This window comes from Pleurodeles waltl, chromosome 6 (genome assembly GCF_031143425.1).
Source record: "Pleurodeles waltl isolate 20211129_DDA chromosome 6, aPleWal1.hap1.20221129, whole genome shotgun sequence".
Lineage (NCBI taxonomy): Eukaryota > Metazoa > Chordata > Amphibia > Caudata > Salamandridae > Pleurodeles > Pleurodeles waltl.
In genome coordinates, this window is record NC_090445.1 from 817,828,766 (window position 1) to 817,853,809 (window position 25,044).

General features: G+C 44.9%; 1 protein-coding gene across 4 annotated transcripts in view; it reads left to right on the forward strand.

The window, feature by feature from the left end:
• ITPRIP (inositol 1,4,5-trisphosphate receptor interacting protein) overlaps positions 1 to 25,044 on the forward strand; it is a 274,298-nt gene that overhangs the window by 82,272 nt on the left and 166,982 nt on the right. For 2 of the 4 annotated variants that reach the window (XM_069239434.1, XM_069239435.1), the window contains one exon: positions 16,861 to 21,159. The exons of the other annotated variants lie outside the window; for them this stretch is intronic. In XM_069239434.1, the coding sequence (XP_069095535.1) occupies positions 16,874 to 18,511 (1,638 nt within the window). In that variant the 5' untranslated portion in view covers positions 16,861 to 16,873 and the 3' untranslated portion in view covers positions 18,512 to 21,159. Of the gene's footprint in view, positions 1 to 16,860; positions 21,160 to 25,044 lie in introns of those variants that run through there. 4 annotated transcript variants of the gene reach the window in all.

Consider the following 25,044-nt stretch of genomic DNA (forward strand, 5'->3'; position numbering starts at 1 on the left):
CGTCCCCTGGAATTTGCAGGGTACAAGAGTCGTCCCACTTCATAAACTGGACACTGCACGGCCAAATGTAGACTACAATCTAGGAAATGAATGCCGGAATTTGGCCTCACGTCGCTCTAATGTATGTGCCCATGTGCATAAATTATGTCAGTGACCGACTCGTGTTTAAGGATGTCATGAGAAGTGGAGGGGCCGCGCAGTAGCTCGGTGCCGGAAATAAAGGGCCTCCTTGTTTCCAGGCCTGCTGCAGTCACACAATGAGCAGCACGCGTGGGCAGCTGGTGGACATCAAGAGATATGCTTGAGGCAGGAGTTCGGAGCGAGTAAAGGGAATACTGCCAGGGAGTGGCATTCAGCAGTCACATGAGATTTATGTGATTTCTGACTTTCTCTTCCCGGCCTTCCCTTCCTTTTCTCGCGCTTTCCCTCCCTTTCATTCTTTTGCTTATCGTTCTCCTTCCTGTGCCCCTCCCTCCCTATCTTGCCTACTAGGGCACTCTAAAATAGCACGCATTCATTTATATCTTTATAAAAACAGAATGAGGTATATGATATGTACTATGATATAAATTCTATTACACGCAAATATGTAGTATCGCGTAATAAATGCCATTTAATCTCTCTTTTATCCTGTATTAAGTATATTGATTTTGTTCACAATCATGTGTGAGTGTCTTATGGCAATGGGAAATATTTTAGTCATTTTCACTCACTTTATTGTTTCTCTTCTTTCTCAGAATACTTGTTGCTACCTTATGGAAATGATTCCTTTGGGTAGCATTCATGATTATGTATGTGCATGCTTGTGAGACTCTTAAAGCAGTTTTTCAATATGCCTATATTTTTCTGTATGCATAATTCTCAAAACATTACAGAACGTTCTGTGGGCCGTAAATTGCATTCCATTTGTTGTTTTGTGATCTCCTAGCCCAAAATGTCTAATGCCTTGCATGATTTAGAGCATTTGCATGCAATTCCCAAAGCTAGTATTATTCACATATCTTTAAGATCTACTTGTATTCAGCCTGCACTTCCTGTTTCTAAACAAGACAAAGGGTGTCTTCTCTGGAATGCAGAATTGTGGGTTTTCTAGTGGATTCTTTGCAAGGAGTTCCGGAGCAATGCCTCCCATATGCACATGGTATTCCCTCATGCTATTGTTGAGAAATATAAAACAAAAAGGAGCGCACCCCTTCAGAGTGGGCATATTAGGGACTGCCATTACTTTGATTGACTCCTGTGCAAACTGATCCCAAGAAAGCTGCAGTATGAGGCAAGCTTTTCTGTGGGCCCCTGTAGTTAACAGAAGGTTGACTGAAGTCTCTGGGGCATTCAGGGATCACAGTTCAGTACATCTATCTGCCATAGCCAGGCATCTATTTAAACGCACATCCGTGAACCCAATCATCCATCTTTCAAACCTCCTTGTCTATTAAGTGCTTGCTTTCTCAGAAACGGATAGCAATCTGACACCATTTGTAGTCACTGCCTGTCCTTTTGGGTTGCTTTGGGATGCTGGAGCCAGATTTTCTCTGGGGCACTATCCACAATGACACAAGCACCCGATTTCGGTCGTAATGTATGACACCAAGGCCCAGATTTATTAAGGTTTTCCATCACCTTGCGTGGCCCTGCATGGCTTGGTAAAACTGGAGTAATGCAAGGCAGCGCAAGTCACTGCCATGCCTTACGCTGCCCTGAGAAAGCATGCCATGGGTGGTTCATGGGTGTTCCCACGCATTCACCCATGGATTCCCAGTTTTACCAAGTCAGGTAAATCTGGGAATGCATGAAAATGCTACACCTTCCCAGGGGAGGCACGATGACGAGAAATATCTTTATTTCTCCTCATTGTTTCCACTTTCTGCATTTAGAAAGAGGAAAATGCCTCTGAGAATTGTCTTTGTGCAGGAAGGTGCCCCTTACTTTACTGAAATAATCCTGACTACAACGTAGGCACCTGTTGCACCACAGCGCAAGCATGCTTGCATTGATGCAAGGCCATACATTGTGCACCAGCGCAAGGAAAGGAAAGGAGTGTGCCATACATTTGATAAATATGGTGCATTCCTGGCCACACAGGCCAGCAAATTGCTTTTCTGCATTTGTGTAGCGTGAACTATTGAAAGTTGTGGCCCCAAATTTATGACTTGCATGTGTGTACGGGTGCTTGTATATAGACTTTTCCTTCTGCATGATGCATGGATCCTCCAATTCTGCATGCTTGTATGAGAGATCAATTAGCTTTGTCAATGCTTTTTAGGTCTCAGCTTAGACAGCTTCAGTTGTCTTAAAGTAGGCCTATTGTTTTCAATACGTACGATATAAAATTACAGTGGACTTTGGATCAGCCCCGCCCTCATGATATGGTGGCTTGTTGTCTGTCTCAGATGTGTCCTCTTGGTTTGATGCCTTTGCTCTCTATTGTTTTGAGCCACCCACAGCACTTTGGTGTCACAGTGCACTGGTCGGATAAGATGTGTCCTTCCACTGCATACTTAAGGTGACCACCTTTTTCAGCATTCCATCTAAGGGCATGTGTTTCATTGATCTCTCTAGCTGTTTTTTAAAATCTTCACCCTGAACTCTTTTCATTCCCCACTAACTCATGCTGCTTGCGTCCCATGTTGAATGTATGTTTTTTTACATTCTTTAAATGAGGCTCGGCAGCTACCGGGCCGTGCGTTCAATGGGGCAGAATACAGACTGCTTTTAGGACAGGGGCGATTTAGGGATTCTCAGCCCATATTGCCTTGATTGAATCTCCGAGGTAGAGGCTTGCAATTTATTTATAGCCACATATGTGATTTGCTGTTGCAGAGAAATAAGACTCCTGGATTTCGATGCCAGACCTTGAACCACTGAAATATTCCACTGGATTTGCTCATAACTCAATTGCATTTAAAACCCATGCCTTTCTATCCAATTTTTGTGGACAGTTGTACTGCTAAACGGATTGCCTGGCCTCTATGTACAAAACATGTTTGCTGGTAGACGAACAGAGCCCCCACGGGGAGGTCTGGGCCAGCGTGCCCCGCTCTTGTGGAGTGCCTGGAGGCTGATAAGCACTCCTGTGCTACATTTAGCTCAGTCCAGCTCTGGGTGCTTGAGGAGATTTGCAGCATCCTCTTTGTGATTCCTCCTCCTTTGCTGATAGCAGTTAAACACAATGCCACACTTGGCTTCCCAGTATGGAGAAAGAAGAAGGGTTGCTATTGGATCCCCTCTGCGCAACTCCCTGTGGTGAGAGGTCACTGAGAGGTTGAAGCAAGCCCTGTCTGCCGATAACACACAGCGCCATATCTCTTTCACCGAAACAGCGCGATGCCGCTATTCCTGTTGTGTGAGTGCTGCACTTAGGATGTTGTGTGAATGGAAAATTGTCAGCCACGAGGTGTGTCGGAATAGGAGTTAGGCAGGGCCACTGGAATTGTGCGGCTGTGGAGGGCCACGGTATGTGGCAGGGCTGAGTAAATTGTGCAGCAAGGTATTGCAAATTATGCTATGGTATGCAATACATTTTATTACGGTAAATATTCATTATTTTGTCGTTTTTAGCACTTGTTAACACTGCCTCGGCAGGGAATGCATCTCATTAGTACCGTGTTAACACCCAACTATAGGAATAAGAAAGAGGATGGTGACCAGTCAGCTACCGCAAACGACCTTCCACTGTGCGGCAACACCTGTCTTTGGTTTTTAGTTACATTTCTTAACCGTGTGAGCTGGAAGCTATTTTGTTTGTTAAAGTCTGCACGTATGCAGCAGATGATGGATGTGTGGCAAATGCGGCAAATGTATATTATGCGAAAAACGCCGCGGCCGCACGACCGCATAAATCCAGTGGCTCTAGGGTTAGGGGATGATTAAATGTTTACTAATTATTGGTTTTGACTCATTACATTTCTTCGCGGTGGGCAAGCCTAGTGCTACCTCATTGTCAACTAGGGGCACATACGTTATGCCAGTAAGCTTTATTTCATGCTAATATTTTATTTGTTGTGTTGCAGCTTTCATACAACGCTTTATATCACTGAAGGTCGATTGATTGCTCTGATTTACACCGACTTCCTGGGTACCATTCCCATTTTGTTGACCTTTTTCTTGGCATCAGAGCACACCCAAGATTGCTTTTCAAATCTCACGGTGTGGCAAAGTGTGAAACTGTTTGCTGATTTTACCCAACTGAGGTTTAATGCATCGGTTTCTTCAATTAGCCTTTTAATTGGATGGTTTATTCAATAGTTATATGATTGTGGTGCAATATTGCAATGTTACCAAAGAACCACAAGGTCTCTCAAAGTTTTTCAGTGAGCTACTTTGGTTCAATCACGGTATACTTTGGCCCATCCTCAAAGTACCCCGTGACTTTGACCAAGTTTTGTACCAACACAACCTGTCAAAGCAGCCTGTGGTCATGCCCAGCAGGACTGGCCTCAGGAGACTTCCTTTTATCCAGCACTGCATACAGCCAACTTGCAGCTAGGACCCGAGGGAGAAACCAGAAAATTAAAATACCCCTCTCCCCCACTTTAATCCATAAAGTGGCTAATGCCATCGGGTGAGCGAAGCAAGTAAGCACTGCTCACCCTAGATGAGGTCCCTTCACCATGTATCTCTTCTTTAAGCCTTTCAGGCATGCACCCATCTATCCATCTTTTCATGCTTCCATCTATCCATACTTCCACCTTCCATCTATCCTAGCCTTTGCTATTCTATCCATCAATCCTTTCATCATTACTCTTCTATCCACCGTTCTGTCCTTCCATGCACACTTCTAATCATTCACCTGTCCTTTTCCCATATATTCATCCATTCTTTTTCATCCAAGCATCGTTCACCCTCCTTTTATCAATTCAGCCACCCATCTAGACTTCCATTCGTCCCCACCCATTCATCTAGTCTTTCAACTTACTAGCTATACTTTCTTTCACCCACCCATGCAAATGTTCTTTTACCCTTCCGTTCCTCAGTACTTTCACTGTTAAATCATTCATTATTTTCACCCTTACTTCTTGTCAGTTTCTTTCTTCTTTTGATATGTCCTTCCTTTCACTCTTCCTTTCAGCCCTCTCTCTCACTGGCTCCATATCTCTTTTTCTCATAATTTCACGTCCTTTACTAGGATTTGATTCACATTGTACCCATGACCTCAGTTATAGTTTTCCCTTACTTTATTTTTTAAGAGCCTTTGTTTGCAGAGTTGCAGACGGAACCAGTTTATGAATAATTATTAGTGCCAACACCAATCCTGCTTCAGCTGTGAAAGGTGGGGGTCACAAAGCCGCTGCTAAGTCACTTGCCTTCAGCGCAGGCATAGCATGGCCTTGCAATGTCCACAAAGTAATGGACATATTCCCAGAAGGCCACTGATTTTGGCTGTGCCCAGTGGGCTCTTGGTTCCCATTCTGTTTCCTGTCCTTGTCACCCAGAGTCTGTGCGCAACCAACTGTACCTTCAGGACGTCTATTTTTGCTTTCTGTCTTTTTTTGGCTGAAACGTTACTCTCTTTAAACCCACTAACAATATTTAATGTCAGATATTAACTGCAGCTGAATGTCTAAAGTGCTACTTCAGCATCTCGGCTTCCCTATAATGGACACATTACATAAACATGCCTAGATTTTTAATTTTTGTAAACAGATGTGGAATCGAGCACTCGTTGGCTGACTCAGTGATGTCTATGATTATGACAGTGGTGAAATAGTTAAATGTAACTTCACGACTATTGCTGTTGATTTTGTTATCTGTCCATGTGGATAATAAACATTTCGGTAATTGCTCACAGTACCAACATATATCATTTTTTAGGTTTTGTCTGAGACATTATGGGGAGTTGTTTTGTAAACATTGACTCTTAAGAGAGGGAGAATAGAATCTATAGTTTATGTGGTCAGTATTGGCAAAAACATTTTGGTGGTCAGATCAGAAGAAGTTGGGTAAAGTTTTGAATCCCAACCATCTTGACCAGGTATTGTTCACTGACACAAATTGTGATTTTAGCAAGAAACGGAGCAGTTAGCTAAGTTAGGATATTTGAAAGTTTTTTGTCATAAGATTGGACTCGTGAATGGTGGAAAGTCAATTTGAAAGAAAGTGAGAGGTGCTCCAATAACTATGAGAAGAGTTTTACAGGAGAAGTTGAATCAGTTGGAGGCAGATAACACTATAACATAGATGGAGTCGGCGGAGTGGGTAAGTTCTGTAATTTTAGTGACAAAAACAAACAGCAAAATTCATACATCTATCAATCTCAGGGATCTTAATAAGTCCATTTGGGTGGATCAGTATCTGCTTCCGATTATAAATGAAACGTTACCGCCTATTGGAGAGTCCAATTTATTTTTAACACTCGATCTATCCCAAGCATATCATAAGATTAAATTGCACTCATCACCGAAACACAAAACACTTTTTATAACATCAGCAGGTTTCCATAGATCTGTACTGATAGCATTTGGACATGCTTTTGCAGTATTTCAGAAGATTTTGCAGTTTTTTGTTAATGCAAATTTTTTTCAGGTTCAAATTCTGTTGTGAGAAGAGGATTTGAACATCATGAGATATTGAAAAGGGTAATACCAATATTGAATGACACAGGATTGACGTTAAGTTTAGGTGCACGTATGTTTACAATGCAGCAAGTGGAATATTCGGATCATACTTATTCTGGAAGAGGTGTGAGTCCCAAGATTATATTGGTGGAAGTAGTCTGTCAAACAGCAACTGAGGTCTTTCCTCGGCATGGCAGAGTATTATGTCAAATTTATCATGCATTTTTCAGACATCACTTAGGAGTTACAGGAACATTGAAAGAATAATGTGAAGTTTTAGTGGTGGAACACATCAAGGGTAACATTGTAAATGCAGTGAATGGAGGCCTTTTATTATGGATGATCAATTACTTTTGGTAACTGATGCTAGCTTGTACGGTTTGGGTGCGGTACTTATACAAGAAAGGAATGGCAGTGCTCCCTGTACCCTGTAGGGGGCTGAGAAAACAAACAGTGCGTTTGAAAAAGAAGGGTCTATGCCTTGGTGGTTGATCAAACATTTTCAAATTACATTTGGGGTAACCTATTTGAGTTAAAAACGATCACAAACCTTTAGCGGAGTTATTCTCTACCAAGACAGCTGCCAAGGCTATGGCCAGGTTAGCAACATTGCTTTATTACTTGCAACAGTTCTCTTTTGATGCACAATATGTACCCACACATACAAATATGAAGGGTGAATGTTTGTCCCATCTGCTTCTTCAAGTTGATGATGAAAAAATAAGATATGATTGTGATGAAAAGGATGACATATTTGTGGCCTTAGTATCTGAGTGTTGTAAGGGAGTCATCACAAAGAAGGAATGGAAGTCTCAAGTCAACTTGGAGGCTGAGGGGTTGGAGATCAAGAAGTATCTATTTGATAGGTGGCTGAGAGAGAAGATTAAGGACTTGTTAGTGGATGGTTACAGACCCAGTTGATGTGGGAGGGCAACAAATTGTATCAAGGAGACAAATTAGTTGTTCCTGTGGCATTGAGAGTTCGGTCAATTGACATTCTGCATGAAGTTTATGGTGGAAAGCCTGGGATGAACAAGAAGGCCAGGAACCATTTTTGGTGATTTGGGATGGGTAGGTTGATTAAAAGGCCTGTAAGATGTTGTTTGCCATGCATAAGGAGTGACAAATTGCATACGGTTGAGGAAACTCCCATCTTTCCTGGAATTCCCATGTTGTCCATGGTAGAAAATAAGTTGGATGTTGACCATTGTAAAGGGATGTTCATGAAGGTATGCTTTGGTACTTGTGGACTACATTTCTAAATGTCTGGAGATTAAATTTGTAAATTGTGTAAATTCTGTTACCGTTCTGGGATACTTGAGTGATGTTTGTGCGAGAGGAGTGGCCTAGTAAAAGAGTAACTGAAAATGGCGTTTAATATGTCTTGAAGCATGTGGAAGACCTATTGTGTGATAACAGTGTGAATCACCATGACACAGTTTGGTTCATCCAAGAGAAAATGGCCTTGTGGAGTGCTTTAACTAAGTGTTGTCTGAAAGGGTGCAATTGATTGTGTGAAGTTATTTACATTGGAAGAGGTATCTTAAAAAAAGATTGTGGAATTATAGAACTACGCCTCATTCCACTACAGGTGTTACACCATTTTGTTTGCTATAAGAAAAATAACAACATTCCAAGGCATATCCTGGCATAGCGTGGTAGCTGGGTGTAACTGGATGTAATTTGGATGGTCTGTGAGAGTGAGGGAGTAAATATCAGAAGAGTTATCAAGCAAAACATGAGAGAATATCGATCTTTAAAATAGATGGGGTCTAGGGTGATGATTGGGTTAGAATTAAAAGGGCAAACTGCTTGGCCACTTCCAGTTTGCTAGGTTTGGTTGTATTGCAGGGAGTAGATATTTGGAGTGTCGCAAAGTTGACAAAATGTCATCTTGCAGAAGTACAGAAGCTTTGTGCTGAATAACTTATTCCTCTTGTATTGAACTGCTTTTGTTCATTGTGACATTATTGCTATCATCTGTTTTTTTAATTTTGCTGTGTGCCGAAAAAAGGATATGTTGTGTTTAGAATCTTTTTATGGAGTGGAGGTTTAGAACATTGGTATGGAAGATTGTGGAAGGGTAGGTTCTGGGCACTAGCTTTTAATGGGGACAGCCAGAAGGTGCTTGTCATGAGCTTAATAAATCTACCTTAGGTTTTGAAGTCTTATTACAAATCACGAATCTCAAACAAGTATCACTTGGGAAACTAACCCTGTAAATTTAGTCTGCTGCCATTATCTGTGAAGTAACACTTTGCACACCAACAGGCTTTAATCCTAAAACACAGCAATGGTCTTACATGAGCCGGTTAGGCTATATTAGGTTTTTCACAATCAAAAACTATGTCTACATGCATTGTCAAGACATTCACATGACTGATGCACTATTACTGGGTTGCATAAGCTGCTTCATCACATTTCTGTAAGTGGGCTTCATCAATAAAAGTGTGATAATCAAGGTACCGTATATTTTTGTCATTGAATCACGTTATTAACTCACTGTAAATATGGCCATCAGTGCAGGGATTCATGTGGCACACGCTAAAAGAGCACCACCTATGTTATAGGCATTGCCGTGTTACTTACAGTTTCCTATATTGTTAATGATTAACAGCAGGTTTTCGTCCTCAGCCAGGCAGTGTAATACTGCACTTTACACAATACCATAATGAGTAAAGCGATATGCCTTATCTGTGGTGCCTCTGTGTTAGACTTTTGCTTATGCAGGGTCATCCCCAGTCTTTTTTGCCTCCTGCCTCCTATTGTTTTCTGACATGTTGCTGTTGGCTTTTCAACTCTGAGCACTTTACCACTGCTAACCAGTGCTAAAGTGCATATGCTCTCCTGTTTAAATTGTATGTAAGTGGTTTATCCATGATTGGCATATTTGATTTACTAGTAAGTCCCTAGTAAGGTGCACTAGAGGTGCCAGGGCCTGTAAATCAAATGCTACTAGTGGGCCTGCAGCACTGGTTGTGCCACCCACATAAGTAGCTCTGTAATCATGTCTCAGACCTGCCACTGCAGTGTCTGTGTGTGTATTTTTACACTGTAAATTCGACTTGGCAAGTGTACCCACTTGCCAGGCCTAAACCTTCCCTTTTCTTACATGTAAGGCACCCCTAAGGTAGGCCCTAGGTAGCCCCAAGGGCAGGGTGCAGTGTATGGATAAGGTAGGACATATAGTAATGTGGTTTATATGTCCTGACAGTGAAATACTGCCAATTTCGTTTTCACTGTTGCAAGGTCTGTCTCTCTCTCATAGGATAATATGGGGGCTACCTTTAAATATGATTAAAGTGTAGATTCCCCTAGAGAGTAGATGGACATGTGGAGTTTGGGATCCCTGAACTCACAATTTAAAAATACATCTTTTAGTAAAGTTGATTTTGAGATTGTGAGTTTGGAAATGCCACTTTTAGAAAGTGAGCATTTTCTTGCTTAAACCATTCTGTGACTCTGCCTTGTTTGTGGATTCCCTGTCTGGGTCAGTTTGACAGTTGGGTTGTTTTTCACCTCACACCAGACAGTGACACAAAGGGAGCTGGGGTGTGATCTGCATTTCCTGATTAGCCATCTCTGCTAGGAGGGAGGGGTGGAGTGGTCACTCTCATCTGAAAGGACTGTGCCTGCCTCTGACAATGCTGTCTCCAGCCCCCTGGTGTGTGTCTGAGGCCTTGCCTGGGCAAGGCAGGATTTCACAAGAAGGTGTGAGTCCCCTTTGAAGGAAGGTGACTTCAAAGACTAAAATGGGTATAAGAAGGGCACCCAAACTTACAAACTTTAGAAACACTTCTGGAATCAAGGGGAACCTCTGCCTGGAGAAGAGCTGATCGCTGAGGAACAAGTGTTGCCCTGCCTGTGACTGTGCTTTGTGGAGCTTTCCTGCAGTGCTGCTTCTGCCAGAGTAAGAGGGCAAAGACTGGACTTTGTGTGCCTTCCATCTTGAAGAAGAAATCTCCAAGGGCTTGATGTAGAGCTTGCCTCCTGTTGTTGAAGTCTCAGGGATAGCAAAGACTTCTTCCTGCCAGCACCTGGAGTCTCTGGAGAGACCCCTACTCTGCTCTGTGGTGCCCTTCCAGTTCCTGGGACCCTGAAAGGAGAGGCTGGCAGCCTAAGGACAAAAATACACGCACCGAGCACCGTGCGGAGAAAAGATCGACGCGAATCCGATCGCGGCTGAGAAAACGACGCGACGCCGGCTCCGCAGCTGAGAAACGACGCCGCAGGAAACGCGACCGGAGAATCGACGCCCGGAGCAGGAGAAACGACGCGCAGCATCGCTGACGAAGGCTGAGAGATCGCAACCAGCGCCGCGGGACTTTCGGACCGTCGCGTGGCTGGCTTTTTCGACGCGCCTCGCCGTGCCGAGCTGTTTTCGACGCATATAACCGTGCAGGGTTATTTTCGACGCACACCGCCCGTGCGGGGTTATTTTTGACGCAAACCAGGTACATTTTCACGCTAGCAGCGCTAGTGGGGTGTTACAACTACCTAAAGACTCTTTTTATTTTAAACCTTTAAAAAATCATAACTTGACTTGTGTATGTTGGATTTTTGTCGTTTTGGTCTTGTTTTGTCTAGATAAATATTTCCTATTTTTCTAAACTGGTGTTGTGTCATTTTGTAGTGTTTTCATTAAGTTACTGTGTGTGTTGGTACAAATACTTTACGCCCAGCACTCTGAGGTTAAGCCTACTGCTCTGCCAAGCTACCAAGGGGGTAAGCAGGGGTTAGCTGAGGGTGATTCTCTTTATCCTAACTAGAGTGAGGGTCCTTGCTTGAACAGGGGGTAACCTGACTGTCAACCAAAGACCCCATTTCTAACATTGGTGACCAGCGGTCGGGATTTGGACTTGTATTTGTACTTGACATACAGTAATTAAGTGTACACTACTGTTTTGATCTCAGACCACTACGTGACCACATACTACTTGTTTGGTGATCTTTTGATTTTTCTCTTAAGGACTCTTTTTATTCTACTTCCATGATTTTGCTGATCCCTTGACTGATTCTTTTTACTTCATTGGGAAATTATTTTTTTCTGCCTTTGGAACTTTGCACTTGTGACCATCATGTCTCAATCTGGAGATGCAACAGCTGGAGCTGTGTTTGAAATGGAGAAACTGAAGGAGTACTCAGTTGCTCAATTGAAACAGTTCCTTAAAGATCTTGACTGTCCCACTGAGAGCTCCACCAGGGAGGGGGAGCTGCAACAGGCACAGAGGGCCGGGGTGACAATCAAGAAGGCTGGAGGGCACACAGAGGAGGAGAATGTGGGTAGGGAAGTGCAGAGGATACACAGTGGTGTAGTGGAGGTACCTGTTACGCCTGGGGGGAGGGTCCCCAGGAGGGATAGCAGGGTGTCACCCAAGGGTCTGACTCCTGAAGAGTTACAGGACAGACGGGCAGACAGGGCTCGCCGATTCAAGGAGTTGGAAGAAAGGAGGAGGGACTTAGAGATTAAAAAAATGATTTATGCTTACGAGCTTAAATTGAAAGAGCTGGAAGTCATGAGGGCTGAGTCCAGCTGGAATGGTGGCAGCAACAATTGTATATCCAGTGATGCTGCAGAAGTGCACATGCCCAGAGAGGTGGTGCCCTACTTGAAGGAGGGAGTTAACACACGCCAGGAGGTTCATGGGTATGAGGTAGCTCCAGTGATGCACAGGGTCCCTGAGGTGGATTGGGGAACTGGCATGGGGAGTCATATTCCTACTGGTGGGAGGGACACTCTACTGACTCTAGTTGAGAGTGACAGGGAGAGGGGTTCCCCCCAGGTAGAAGTCCTGGTTATGGAGTGTGGAAACATCCCAGAAGAGTGTGGGTTGAGTGTCAGGGACAGTCAGGTACTGTCTCACCAGTCTCAGGAGGGTGATGTGGGGTGCTTTGTCAAAGCAGAGTCACTGGATGGTTGGGTGAAGGGTACTTTGGTTAATTCATGTGAGGGGCTGAGTGATGTAATTGCTGGAGAGCATATGTCTAGTCCTTATTTTCCAGAGCTATGCCAACACCAGGTGGAGTGTGAGTTCTCTGACCCCAGGGAGCTTACAATGGAGGCAGACTCCTGGGTGAGTACCAGAGAGTCTGAAGAGGCATTTGGGGGTGCTCCTGAGAGGAGTGGTCTAGGTAGTTCCCAACCAGGTGAGGTAGGGAAGGATTGTAGTGTCCCAGGTAGGTCCCAGTGTAGTGGGATGGGTGAGGGACCCCATGTCCAGTCTCAGAGGAGAGGGAATGGGGATGGGTTGAGGCCCAAGGTGCCCGAGATCCGGTCCCAGGTCCTGGAGGGTTCCCTGCGGGAACCCCAGGAGGGGAGCCTAGCCTGTACCATAGGGCCATCTGTTGAGGGAGACCCCACAGTGTCAGGAGAACTTGGGGGGGCGGCTGTAGCCAGCGTCCCACCAGTTCTGGTGTCTGGCAGTACCACTCCTAGTGAGGGGTTGCAGAAGTCCAGACAGAGGGTTGAGAGGGGGTTGCGGACCCCAGTGGAGAACCTGGAGGGTCAGGGGTCAGCTCTGAGTGCAGAGCCCCCCAGGAATGACCTTGGTGAGACCATTTCTGGGCTGGGGGGAATCCAGACTCTGTCAGATGGGCAGAGGTCAGGAGACCTGCGCCAGCCAGACTCTTGTATGGCCCTTGGGGAAAGTGTTTCCCTTGTGGGGGGTAGGTGTGCCCCCCAGGAAGTCCTGGTGCGCCAGGCAATGATTCAACCGCAGGGTAGTGACTCTGGGTTGGATTGCCAGATTCAGGGGGTAAGCTCTGATCTGGTAGGGGGTAGGTGTGCTCCCCAGGAAGTCCTGGTGCGCCAGGCAGTGGTTCAACCGCAGGGTGGTGACCCTGGGTTGGATGACCAGGTTCAGAGGGTAAACTCTGACCTGGTAGGGGGTAGGTATGCCCCCCAAGAAGTCCTGGTTTGCCAGGCGGTGATCCAGTCTGGGGGTACAGGCCCTGGATTGGGAGGCCAGGTTAAGGGTGTCCCCCCTGACCTGGAGGAAGGGGCTACTGCTAACAGTACCCCTACCATGTTGTCTTCTGGGGGGGCCGCTCCTAGTTGGGTGGTTCAGGACCCCAGAAGAGAGGGCAGGGGGAGGGAAGCCTCACCCCTGGCCCTGGTCCAACCTGAAGGTACAGACCCCAGGTTGGAGGATCAGTTGCAGGTTAACATCCCTGCACTGATGGAAGAATTGTGCAGGACTGCTTCTACAAGCACCCTGACAGTTTTGGACTCTGGGGGTGCCGCTTCTGCAGGGAGGGTACAGAGCCCCAGAGGGGAGGACCAGGGTCAGGTTGTCATCCCTGACCTGGTGGAAGAGAGAGTGGTCAAAGGGTGCCAGGCACCTGGGGCTACCACCCCCCACTCTCCACAGTCACAATGGTTAGAGAGGCCTGAGGTCGGGCTCTCATCCCTGACAGTTGTCTGGGGCCACTGTGGCTTGCTGTCCTGGTGGACAGAGTTGCCCCTGGGGGGGGGAGGACGAGAGTCACACCCCGGGGGTGGAGTGGGCAACACCACTGTGTTGGCCCTGGTGGTACTATCTGCCCATTGCAATACATCTGTGAGCAAAGTAAAGTTAGGTGTTGCACAGATGGTGTCTGTAGATGTGGAGAAGGGTTCCCCATGGGTTAGCTTAGTGGGCCCTGAGAGTATGGACAGAGGGATCCAACTGGAGTCAGGAAGGCGTAGAACTGGAACATGCCCCTGCTGTTGTGGGCCTGGGTCCCTGTTCTATCGCCCCAATCAGGGAAGTACATCAAGGTATTGATTGTTCTCCCCTGGCTTTAGGCTGGTAGGGGGTCGTGTTAGACTTTTGCTTATGCAGGGTCATCCCCAGTCTTTTTTGCCTCCTGCCTCCTATTGTTTTCTGACATGTTGCTGTTGGCTTTTCAACTCTGAGCACTTTACCACTGCTAACCAGTGCTAAAGTGCATATGCTCTCCTGTTTAAATTGTATGTAAGTGGTTTATCCATGATTGGCATATTTGATTTACTAGTAAGTCCCTAGTAAGGTGCACTAGAGGTGCCAGGGCCTGTAAATCAAATGCTACTAGTGGGCCTGCAGCACTGGTTGTGCCACCCACATAAGTAGCTCTGTAATCATGTCTCAGACCTGCCACTGCAGTGTCTGTGTGTGTATTTTTACACTGTAAATTCGACTTGGCAAGTGTACCCACTTGCCAGGCCTAAACCTTCCCTTTTCTTACATGTAAGGCACCCCTAAGGTAGGCCCTAGGTAGCCCCAAGGGCAGGGTGCAGTGTATGGATAAGGTAGGACATATAGTAATGTGGTTTATATGTCCTGACAGTGAAATACTGCCAATTTCGTTTTCACTGTTGCAAGGTCTGTCTCTCTCTCATAGGATAATATGGGGGCTACCTTTAAATATGATTAAAGTGTAGATTCCCCTAGAGAGTAGATGGACATGTGGAGTTTGGGATCCCTGAACTCACAATTTAAAAATACATCTTTTAGTAAAGTTGATTTTGAGATTGTGAGTTTGGAAATGCCACTTTTAGAAAGTGAGCATTTTCTTGCTTAAACCATTCTGTGACTCTGCCTTGTTTGTGGATTCCCTGTCTGGGTCAGTTTGACAGTTGGGTTGTTTTTCACCTCACACCAGACAGTGACACAAAGGGAGCTGGGGTGTGATCTGCATTTCCTGATTAGCCATCTCTGCTAGGAGGGAGGGGTGGAGTGGTCACTCTCATCTGAAAGGACTGTGCCTGCCTCTGACAATGCTGTCTCCAGCCCCCTGGTGTGTGTCTGAGGCCTTGCCTGGGCAAGGCAGGATTTCACAAGAAGGTGTGAGTCCCCTTTGAAGGAAGGTGACTTCAAAGACTAAAATGGGTATAAGAAGGGCACCCAAACTTACAAACTTTAGAAACACTTCTGGAATCAAGGGGAACCTCTGCCTGGAGAAGAGCTGATCGCTGAGGAACAAGTGTTGCCCTGCCTGTGACTGTGCTTTGTGGAGCTTTCCTGCAGTGCTGCTTCTGCCAGAGTAAGAGGGCAAAGACTGGACTTTGTGTGCCTTCCATCTTGAAGAAGAAATCTCCAAGGGCTTGATGTAGAGCTTGCCTCCTGTTGTTGAAGTCTCAGGGATAGCAAAGACTTCTTCCTGCCAGCACCTGGAGTCTCTGGAGAGACCCCTACTCTGCTCTGTGGTGCCCTTCCAGTTCCTGGGACCCTGAAAGGAGAGGCTGGCAGCCTAAGGACAAAAATACACGCACCGAGCACCGTGCGGAGAAAAGATCGACGCGAATCCGATCGCGGCTGAGAAAACGACGCGACGCCGGCTCCGCAGCTGAGAAACGACGCCGCAGGAAACGCGACCGGAGAATCGACGCCCGGAGCAGGAGAAACGACGCGCAGCATCGCTGACGAAGGCTGAGAGATCGCAACCAGCGCCGCGGGACTTTCGGACCGTCGCGTGGCTGGCTTTTTCGACGCGCCTCGCCGTGCCGAGCTGTTTTCGACGCATATAACCGTGCAGGGTTATTTTCGACGCACACCGCCCGTGCGGGGTTATTTTTGACGCAAACCAGGTACATTTTCACGCTAGCAGCGCTAGTGGGGTGTTACAACTACCTAAAGACTCTTTTTATTTTAAACCTTTAAAAAATCATAACTTGACTTGTGTATGTTGGATTTTTGTCGTTTTGGTCTTGTTTTGTCTAGATAAATATTTCCTATTTTTCTAAACTGGTGTTGTGTCATTTTGTAGTGTTTTCATTAAGTTACTGTGTGTGTTGGTACAAATACTTTACGCCCAGCACTCTGAGGTTAAGCCTACTGCTCTGCCAAGCTACCAAGGGGGTAAGCAGGGGTTAGCTGAGGGTGATTCTCTTTATCCTAACTAGAGTGAGGGTCCTTGCTTGAACAGGGGGTAACCTGACTGTCAACCAAAGACCCCATTTCTAACACTCTGGCACATACTGCACTTAACACAGAGAAAAGAGTAGCCTTTCACTGTAGCTTATATGTGTGAGCTATTTACAGTGGACAAAAATTAATGTATTTTAGACTGTGTTCAAACGTTTACTTAAGGAACAAACATAACATAATTTGGTGTATTTTTTATGTGGAAAAACAGAAGTACCAAATACTGCCAGAAATTAGCTTAGTGCCTTGTTTGTTTTTCAAAAGGCATAAGTCTTGAGCGACATGTTTGCTCTTTTGAGTTAATTGCATTCTTTGGTTTCGTGTCGCCACGAATCCAGCTCCAGCAACGTAATTTACAATTTTCTCTCCCATCGTATTTTGTAGCACTAATAAATGTTTTTTCTGACATTGTTTTGTTTCAGACGAAAAATCAAGATGCAAGCTGGTTTCTTCAAAGTGTGTTTGGTGGTGATCACGGCCATTGTCAACCACCCCCTTCTTTTCCCAAAAGAAAATGCGACTCTACCAGAGAAAGATGAAAACATCATTCAAAAGATGAGGGAGCATGAAGAAAATCTCAAAATGGAGCTGCTGCGCCTGGAGCAGGAGATGATAATGGGCCAAGGGCAAAAGGAAGCCTCCCTAGAGGAAGAGGAAAACATGAAAGATGAGGGCTTATCATCAAATTTATGGACTGTGGTGTCCATGATCATTTTCTTGTTGATTGAGATCTGGAGACAAGATTATCTAGATGAACATTCACAGGAGCCCAACTTAGAGGAAGATGACTCGACCATCCTTGGGAACATGTTTGAGGGAGTGACACTCCCAAATAAAGCAATGCTTGCCTGCTTTTACGAACAGTGCATTCGCGGGGCAACCAACGATGCTGCCAGGACACGTGAGTTTGTGGAAGGGTTTGCAGATGACATGTTGGAAGCTCTGAGAAGTGTGTGTAACCGGGATGCAGACATGGAAGTGGAGGACAGCATAGGTATTGGTAGCATGTATGAAAACTGGCGTGTGAACAAACCCTTAATTTGTGACTTGATCGTACCTTTTTCCCCTCCCGAGCCGTACCGTTTCCAGTCACAGATCTGGAGCTCTGAAATATCAATCCCACCAGACAAACAAGGCTACGGGAAGATTAAAGTTTGCAGACCTGATGAAGGAGGGACAGGGTGTATCTGTGACAAGACCAAGCTTGGAGAAGACATGCTCTGTCTTCTGCACAGCAAAAACAATATGGCAAAGATGAACCGTGAAATGGAGGATTTGCTCTGCTGCAAAAATACTCAGTATCTGGACACAGATCAAGTAATGAAATGGTTCCAGATTGCAGTAACCAAAGCATGGAATAAGATTTCGCGCAAGTATGAGTTTGACCTTACTTTTAGTCATTTAGATGCACCTGGAGCTCTAAAAATAAAGTTTCGCTCTGGAAAGTGTATTACGTTCAACCTCTCTCCGGTGGTGCAATATGAAGATTCAGATGTCTACTTTATGTCCCACGTTTCGAGTAGCAGTATGCTGAATGACACCTCCTCCAGCATTTACTGGTTCCTGTCCTTTGCGGTCTATGAGAGGCGATTCCTGAAAGATGTTATCAAAAGGCTGCCTGAGAATTCATGTCACCTCAGCTGCCTACAGATAGCAACATTCCTCCATGGAAAGCAATGCAGTCTGACCGGACAGAGCGGGCTGACTAACTACCATCTGAAGACAGTGCTGATGCACCTGCTCCTTGCTCGACCCTATGCAGACTGGGACTTTGACCATTTGGAGGCCAGGCTACGCGATATGCTGAACTACCTGAAGAAATGTCTGCAAGAGAAGAAACTGCACCATTTCCTCATTGGGAACCCAAAGATTCCAGAGACAACTCAGCTTCCAGAAGTATTCCGCTACGCCGAACCTCTAAACCTATTCCGCCCATTTGTGTTGCACAGAGATCTTTACAAGAAGACGGTGGACATGTTTAATGAGATGCTGAAGAATGCTACGGTGTTGATCAACGAGTACACGCTACACATTCCAGCAGAACACACACACATCATCAATAAAGTGTCATAGGACCAAGAGACTATTTCTGCAGAAAATCCAGGATGCTCATTGACTGCTACAGTATTTGCATTCAGTGAATGCCGAAAGAGAGACACTTGTAATTCAAGCTTTGCCGTGCATTTATCAATGCAGTACAACTTAAGCCTTGCATATGTTCATTTTGTAATTATGCACCAGAAAGCACCCATGATCCTCTAACCCCTTTTTAGTACTGCTGTCATCAGTATGAGGTATGACTGTGTTAATGATTAATGTCCTCTGAAACTATTGGTAATAGTGGCAACATGGACAACAAATCCCTCGCAGTACAAACACATAATTGGAAGTAATTAGAAATCAGGATTCTTGTGATATAATTACGATTCAGCATTGTTGTTTAGGCCAAGCCTCTGCTCTTCAGTGTTTTTAGTCTTGGATGAACATATCTGCTCTTATTGTCATTATCTTCCAGAAAGCTTTAGTTCTGCATGTCTTCATGACAGCAAGAGCCAGACACCGTTAGTGAACCAAACTTGTTTTGAACTCTTTTTAACCATTTATTCGATACATTTACTCTTCTTTTTACACCGACCGTCTGTATTAAAATCCCAAAAAGGTAGTGGATATGCTGGATCTACCAGGAAGGTAAACTTATATCAGATTGAAAGATAAACAATAAAAATGGCTTATCATAGGTGGCTTAAGGTGCTTACATTTAATTACTGGGTCAGTGGACTGCCTCATTGCTTTTATCACACCAAGGGCAATAATATTGAAAGTGCACCAGGTGTGCAAATGGCATGTTCATCCAGTTTCGCACCGCTGGGCACTTTGGTGTTATAGAAGGGGTTTAGGATGCTTTTGCAGTTCCTTTTGTAGTATAGATTGCACAGCTACAAATTTAGCACAATCTCTAGGGAGTGTTCACTCATTTGTAGGTGGTAATGGCACCATACGAATCAGGGAAACCATCACGTGCAGGCCTGTGGGACATTACAGACACCGACACAGAGGCATAAAGGCTGCTGGGTGATGAAGTGGCTGTGCCCTGCATAAAGGTGACACACAGTCACCTGAGGTGCCATTGGAAAATGAGTAAAGGGAGTTCCAAGAACCCCTCAAACATCCCCCTACTTGTGGGTGCAATCAATGACTGCACCGGCCTGTAAAGGAATCTTTGCCCTCTGAACTGCAGGCCAGTTGCCATCTGCACAGTGAAAGGTGGACCATTGGCTTCAAACAGCTGGTCCATCTTTGACATATGCGCTGTTCCCAGTACAGGCGCAGGTTTGTGTGCGTCTAGGGAACACCACAATTGCTGTTACACCGCACAAAGACTTAAATGTGTGCCATGGCACAGAGTGGGACAGCGCACACTCTCCATAATACGGCCACGGACGTAGACTCTCTGCGAGCCTCAATGTTATATATTCCCGTTCTAACAAACTTGACTTTCATCCTTCAGAGTTAAAAAAAACGAGTGCAGATTTAGACTGAATTGAACTAACATAACGAACATGTTTATGTACAAAGAACTTTGTCTAAGTGTTGTAAAAAGACTAGAATGTTTAAATCCACTTGCAAAATTTAACACATAATTTAGCGGCCCTGTGTATCAATTATTCATTTCACGTAGGTAATAAACATAGACTATGAACATCAACCATCTGGGGCCTGCGGTGACCTTAAAATGTAATCAGTGACTTAGGAGGGTTATGAAACTTTCTGTACAACATTTTCGCTGATAGCAGGTGACTACAGGCTCCCCATCTACTCCACTAAGAATCCCGAAGATACATTTCTGATGTACACCACTATAGATAGGCTGACTCATACAGGGTACAAAGGCAACTAGGATCCTGCCTGCCACCCCATTCAGAACTCCCCAAACATAAATAGGCACTTGTTTTGTAATTGGATTTGCTGTGATTTAGTAGTTTCAGAGTTCATGTTGCTGAGAAGTTTAAGATTAGCAAGGACCCGAGACTGTAACCAGCAGTTAATTTGTACAAAAACATTGCTTTCAAGAGTCACGTTGTCCGACCACGAATACCTATGAGTGGATCTCACTTTCACAGTCTTGGGCTATTCTTTTACAAATCCTTTTTATCAGGCGTTAGTCTAATTTGTTTAAATGAATAAAACCAGCACTGAGAGTGCCAAGGGGGTTTTTGGGAGTAAAGCTTAAATAAGTTTCTTAGTGCATCTTCACAGTAGTGCACTTTAATGTATATGTGTCACATTGTAGAGAAATGGCTAAGAACGGGAGTGTTTCCCACAACGTTTTTATTGAAAAGGAAATACAATGTAACACATTTAAAATGCTTTGTGCCTGTGTTTAGATAGCAGGATTATTCTGATGGACACGTTTTTTTTAACTAATAAAGGAAGGTCTTTGTGATGTTTAAAGCACTTATAGGCCATTCTGTTGTCACTAAAATGCACTTGAGCTAAAGTTGTAAAATGCATGGGTATTTTCTCTGGAAAGGAGAATTATTGGGTATTCTTATAATTCTTCATATGTGCCAAATCTTCCTCCAGGGTATGCACTTTGGAACGCAATTGTGGCTAATATCTTACATGCTCAGCATCAGGCATGGCAGTAAATAATATGCCAGCGTAATTTCCTTTGTAAAAGACCTTTCTCAAAACGATGCATGAAGAACTTATGTTTTATTGTTTGGAGTCTGTTGTTTATTTCTATGGCTTTATCTTGACGAGAGCAGGGCCCTACCTGGTAATTAATGTTTGTGACTCATGGCTCTTACGTGGTTTGTACTTAGAAACACATTTCACTCAAGCACATTGATATTCCACCACGTGGTGTCTCAGTGGAACAGTACCAATGCAACCTGAACACAATTGTCAATTATATTGTGGCAAATGGATAGAAACAAGGGGTTGAGAGAATGATTGTCCTGTAAAAACAGAGACACTTCCTTCCTAAGCAACATATTAGGTGCTTTGTGCTCTGCTCCTGTGTTTACATCATCACTGCATTAGTTTCTTGAAAAGTGAAATTCAGTTTTTATAAATCAATGGTATTCTGCTCAACTTTTATTTCTTTAAACAGGACATATTTGAAAAAGGTAATCTCACTTAACTCTTCATCAGGAGTTCATTACAATGATGGGTGGAACCAATATAACAACGCAAGAGCATCTCATTACCTGGTGTGTTTTGCACATTTTGCACATTTGACATAAGTGGTAGTCAACAATCACATGTCTAAGTCCGTCAAAATCTTCCAAAAGACTCGTTGGCCTTGAAGAATCAAAAAGGTGTTTTTTTTTTCATGTGCAGGTAGAATCGTGATGCCTTCGTGTTTTAGTCACTTTAAAGAAGGAAGTGAAAGTCTAATCTCCTGTAAACCTTGTTGTACTGTCTAGGACAGCCTCTACACTGAATATGCATAGGCTTGGATTTCACATTTGTGCATACTGAATGGCAAGGTCACTCGTCACCTTGCAGCTTATGTGACCACCCTCTAAGCATCTACAAAGGTTTTACCCGATTTTCCCTTCTCGTCCATTCACTTTCACATTCGTAGAGAACAGCTAGGCCAAGGGGGCATCTATGCACCCCTCTAGGCAATAAATGGATATGATGGATTTGGAATAGCCACCTATTTAGCTGATTCCTGACGGACTGATGGGATGAAATATTAAACATTTCCTGGTGATGGCTTTTCTGAAAAATTGCTGCATGGTCGAAAAAACTGTTACCAACACATCATTTACACTTAAAGCTGTGAACCTCCAGCAGCTTCTTCCAACCTGTCCCAGGATTGTATTTGTTTATAATATTGTTAGTCTGCAATTAAGAAACATTTGAAGCATTTACAAAAAAATGTCTTATGTGTCAAGTAGGAAGCAGAAACAGGAGTTACCTGTCAACCACCAGGAGCCTAGCGTAAGCAACAAAGCTATGCAAAAGTGGCTACTAACAGTATATTTTATATTTGATATATTTGTATATTTTATATGCTCCATGATTTACAATCTAATCATGTTTACACACATGTTACAATTAAAGTGTTACATAGTTGACTAAAGGTTCCTCAACTAATTGAATGATTAGCTTCAGTATGAACACCAACAGTGGTAGCCTATCATTAAGGGCATAGAGGCCTGCCACTCTCACTTTTGCAAAGCATGAAGTGTGACCATCAGACTGACCAATTCTCTGCCTGACAGACACTCTTCATAGTTGGGTCAGGCAGCCGGGTACTGTATATGCACAAAATTCCTGGCAACCTTTTGCTGGCCAAAATTCCTGGCAGCCCTGTGGGTGCGACCTCCTGAGCCCAACAAAGTGCTGCAAGGTCCTCCAACTCATGACGAGGGGCAGCATGATTGATAGCCTCAGACCTGAGCGCAATTGTTTTAAGGCTAAAGTGCCTAAGACTAAGGGGGTCGTTATGTCGGTGTTAATGTGGCGATAGTACCGCCAACAGGCTGGCGGTACATACCGCCGTTGAAGCCAACCTGCCAATATACCACACCGACCACCATGGCAGTAGCAGCCGCCAAGCCGGAGATAAAAATCTCCAGCCCGGCGGCCGCTAATGTACCGCCGGCGGCATTTTGACCCTGCCTACTGCCATGGTTTTCGTAACGTTCGTAACAGCATGAAAACCATGGTGGTAGGCCCTACCAATGACAGGGAATTCCTTCCCTGTCACTGGTAGGAGGAACACCCACCCCCCTAACACTCCCCAGATGCTCCCCACCCCCCTTCATCCACGCTCCCCACTTCCAGTCCCCCACCGCCCATACACGCACACTCGCAGACACGCATCAATCATTCACACACTCACTCACACAGGCATAGATACATTCATACACACATGCATCCATTCATTCACACACACATCCTTACACACATTCATACTGCCACGCAGACATGCATTCACATTTCCATTCATACACGCATTCTCACACATGCACACACACACACACACACACACAAACAACACTACACACACACGTCGCATTCACACACACACTCACACGTTCATGCACACCCCCCCACACACAACACCCTCCACCCCCCTCCCTGTCGGAAACCCAACTTACCTGCATCCAGGGAGTCTTTCGGCAGGGGACGGGACGGGGCGCTGCTACCGCCAGCAGCGCCTGCCAGCAGAACAACACCAGGCCATATTATATTTCATGATATGGCTGGCAGCGGTCTACTGGCGTGGCTCTGCTGGTAGTAGCAGCGTCACCTTAACACCATCCTCCAGTATGGCCACAGCCAGCTTTCCACCCTTCTTGTGGCAGAAATCCGGCTGTGGTCATAATTTGGTGGACAGATGTTAGCCGTGGCGATGGTCTTTTGGTGGCCATCGCCATGACGGTAGGCGGCATTTACCGCCATTCTTATAATGAGGGCCAAAGTGTTTATCATGAAGCCTCGTCACAGAGTGGGGTGTGGTCAGCAACTCGCACCAACCGAAGGTCCTCCTTTCATTGACTTACCTATAATAGGGTCAGTAAATGACAAGAGCTTGTGGGATCATCCTGTTTTCCCTTCCCTCCCTGAAGCATCCAGCTCCTTGTACTTCCTCCTGTTCCCCTCCCACTATCCGCTGGACCTGCTGTCACCCATAGTTTTTTCGCAATATATGTGTATGTGCATGTGTGTTCTGGGAATGGTGTGCGTGAATGGTGGGTGTATGTCTGCATGCTTGTGAATGGATAGGTATGAGTGAGTGTGCATGTGAATGAGTGTGAATATGTGTGTGCATGTGTGCACCCACCCCACCACTACCTTATGTTATGTGCCACCACTGAAAACAAACGCCCCGTATTTCAGCAACCTTTGAACAGTTTGTGTCTTTTTTTAACCAATTTCTATTAAGTATTTTAAGCATATACAATAGTTAGTGTTGCATTTGGATCTGGTGTCTCCATAGGCAGTGATAATGACAACATTTGAATTGTATGCATGTACACATAGTATATATAAGGCCAGAGTTGTTGTTATGTTTAAGAATTTGAACAGCAAAGAAACTAGGAAGTTAATACAGGTACAACAATTTGGATTATAACCATTAGTACAATATACCGCATTTTGTTAACGTTCCCCTACACTATAGCCACCCCTCCTCCCACATAGCATGTCAGTTGGGGACTATGTACAATGGCTGTGGAGTGGCCCAGGTCATCAATCAATCAATAACTTTTATAGCGCGCTACTCACCCATAGGGTCGCAAGGCACTGTGGGGTATGTTCTCAAGATTCAGTCTAATGATGATGATGCCGATGTTTTGTGCATGGTCTGGGGTCTGCCAAGTGTTGAGGTCCTTCCTGAATTGCGGTAGCGATGGTGACTGCCTGAGGTGGAGAGGTAAACTGTTCCAACCTTTTGCTGCTAGGTAGGTGAAAGATCTTCCTCCAGCCGAGGACTTCTCTTTGCGGTGTATGGTGGTGAGTGACTGCTGGGAGGAGAGAATGGAAGGGGAGTACCAGGTGATGCGCTGGTTTAGGTAGCTGGGTCTGATGTTGTAGCGGTCTCTGTAGGTGTGTACAAGGAGTTTGAAATTGATCCTCTTCTC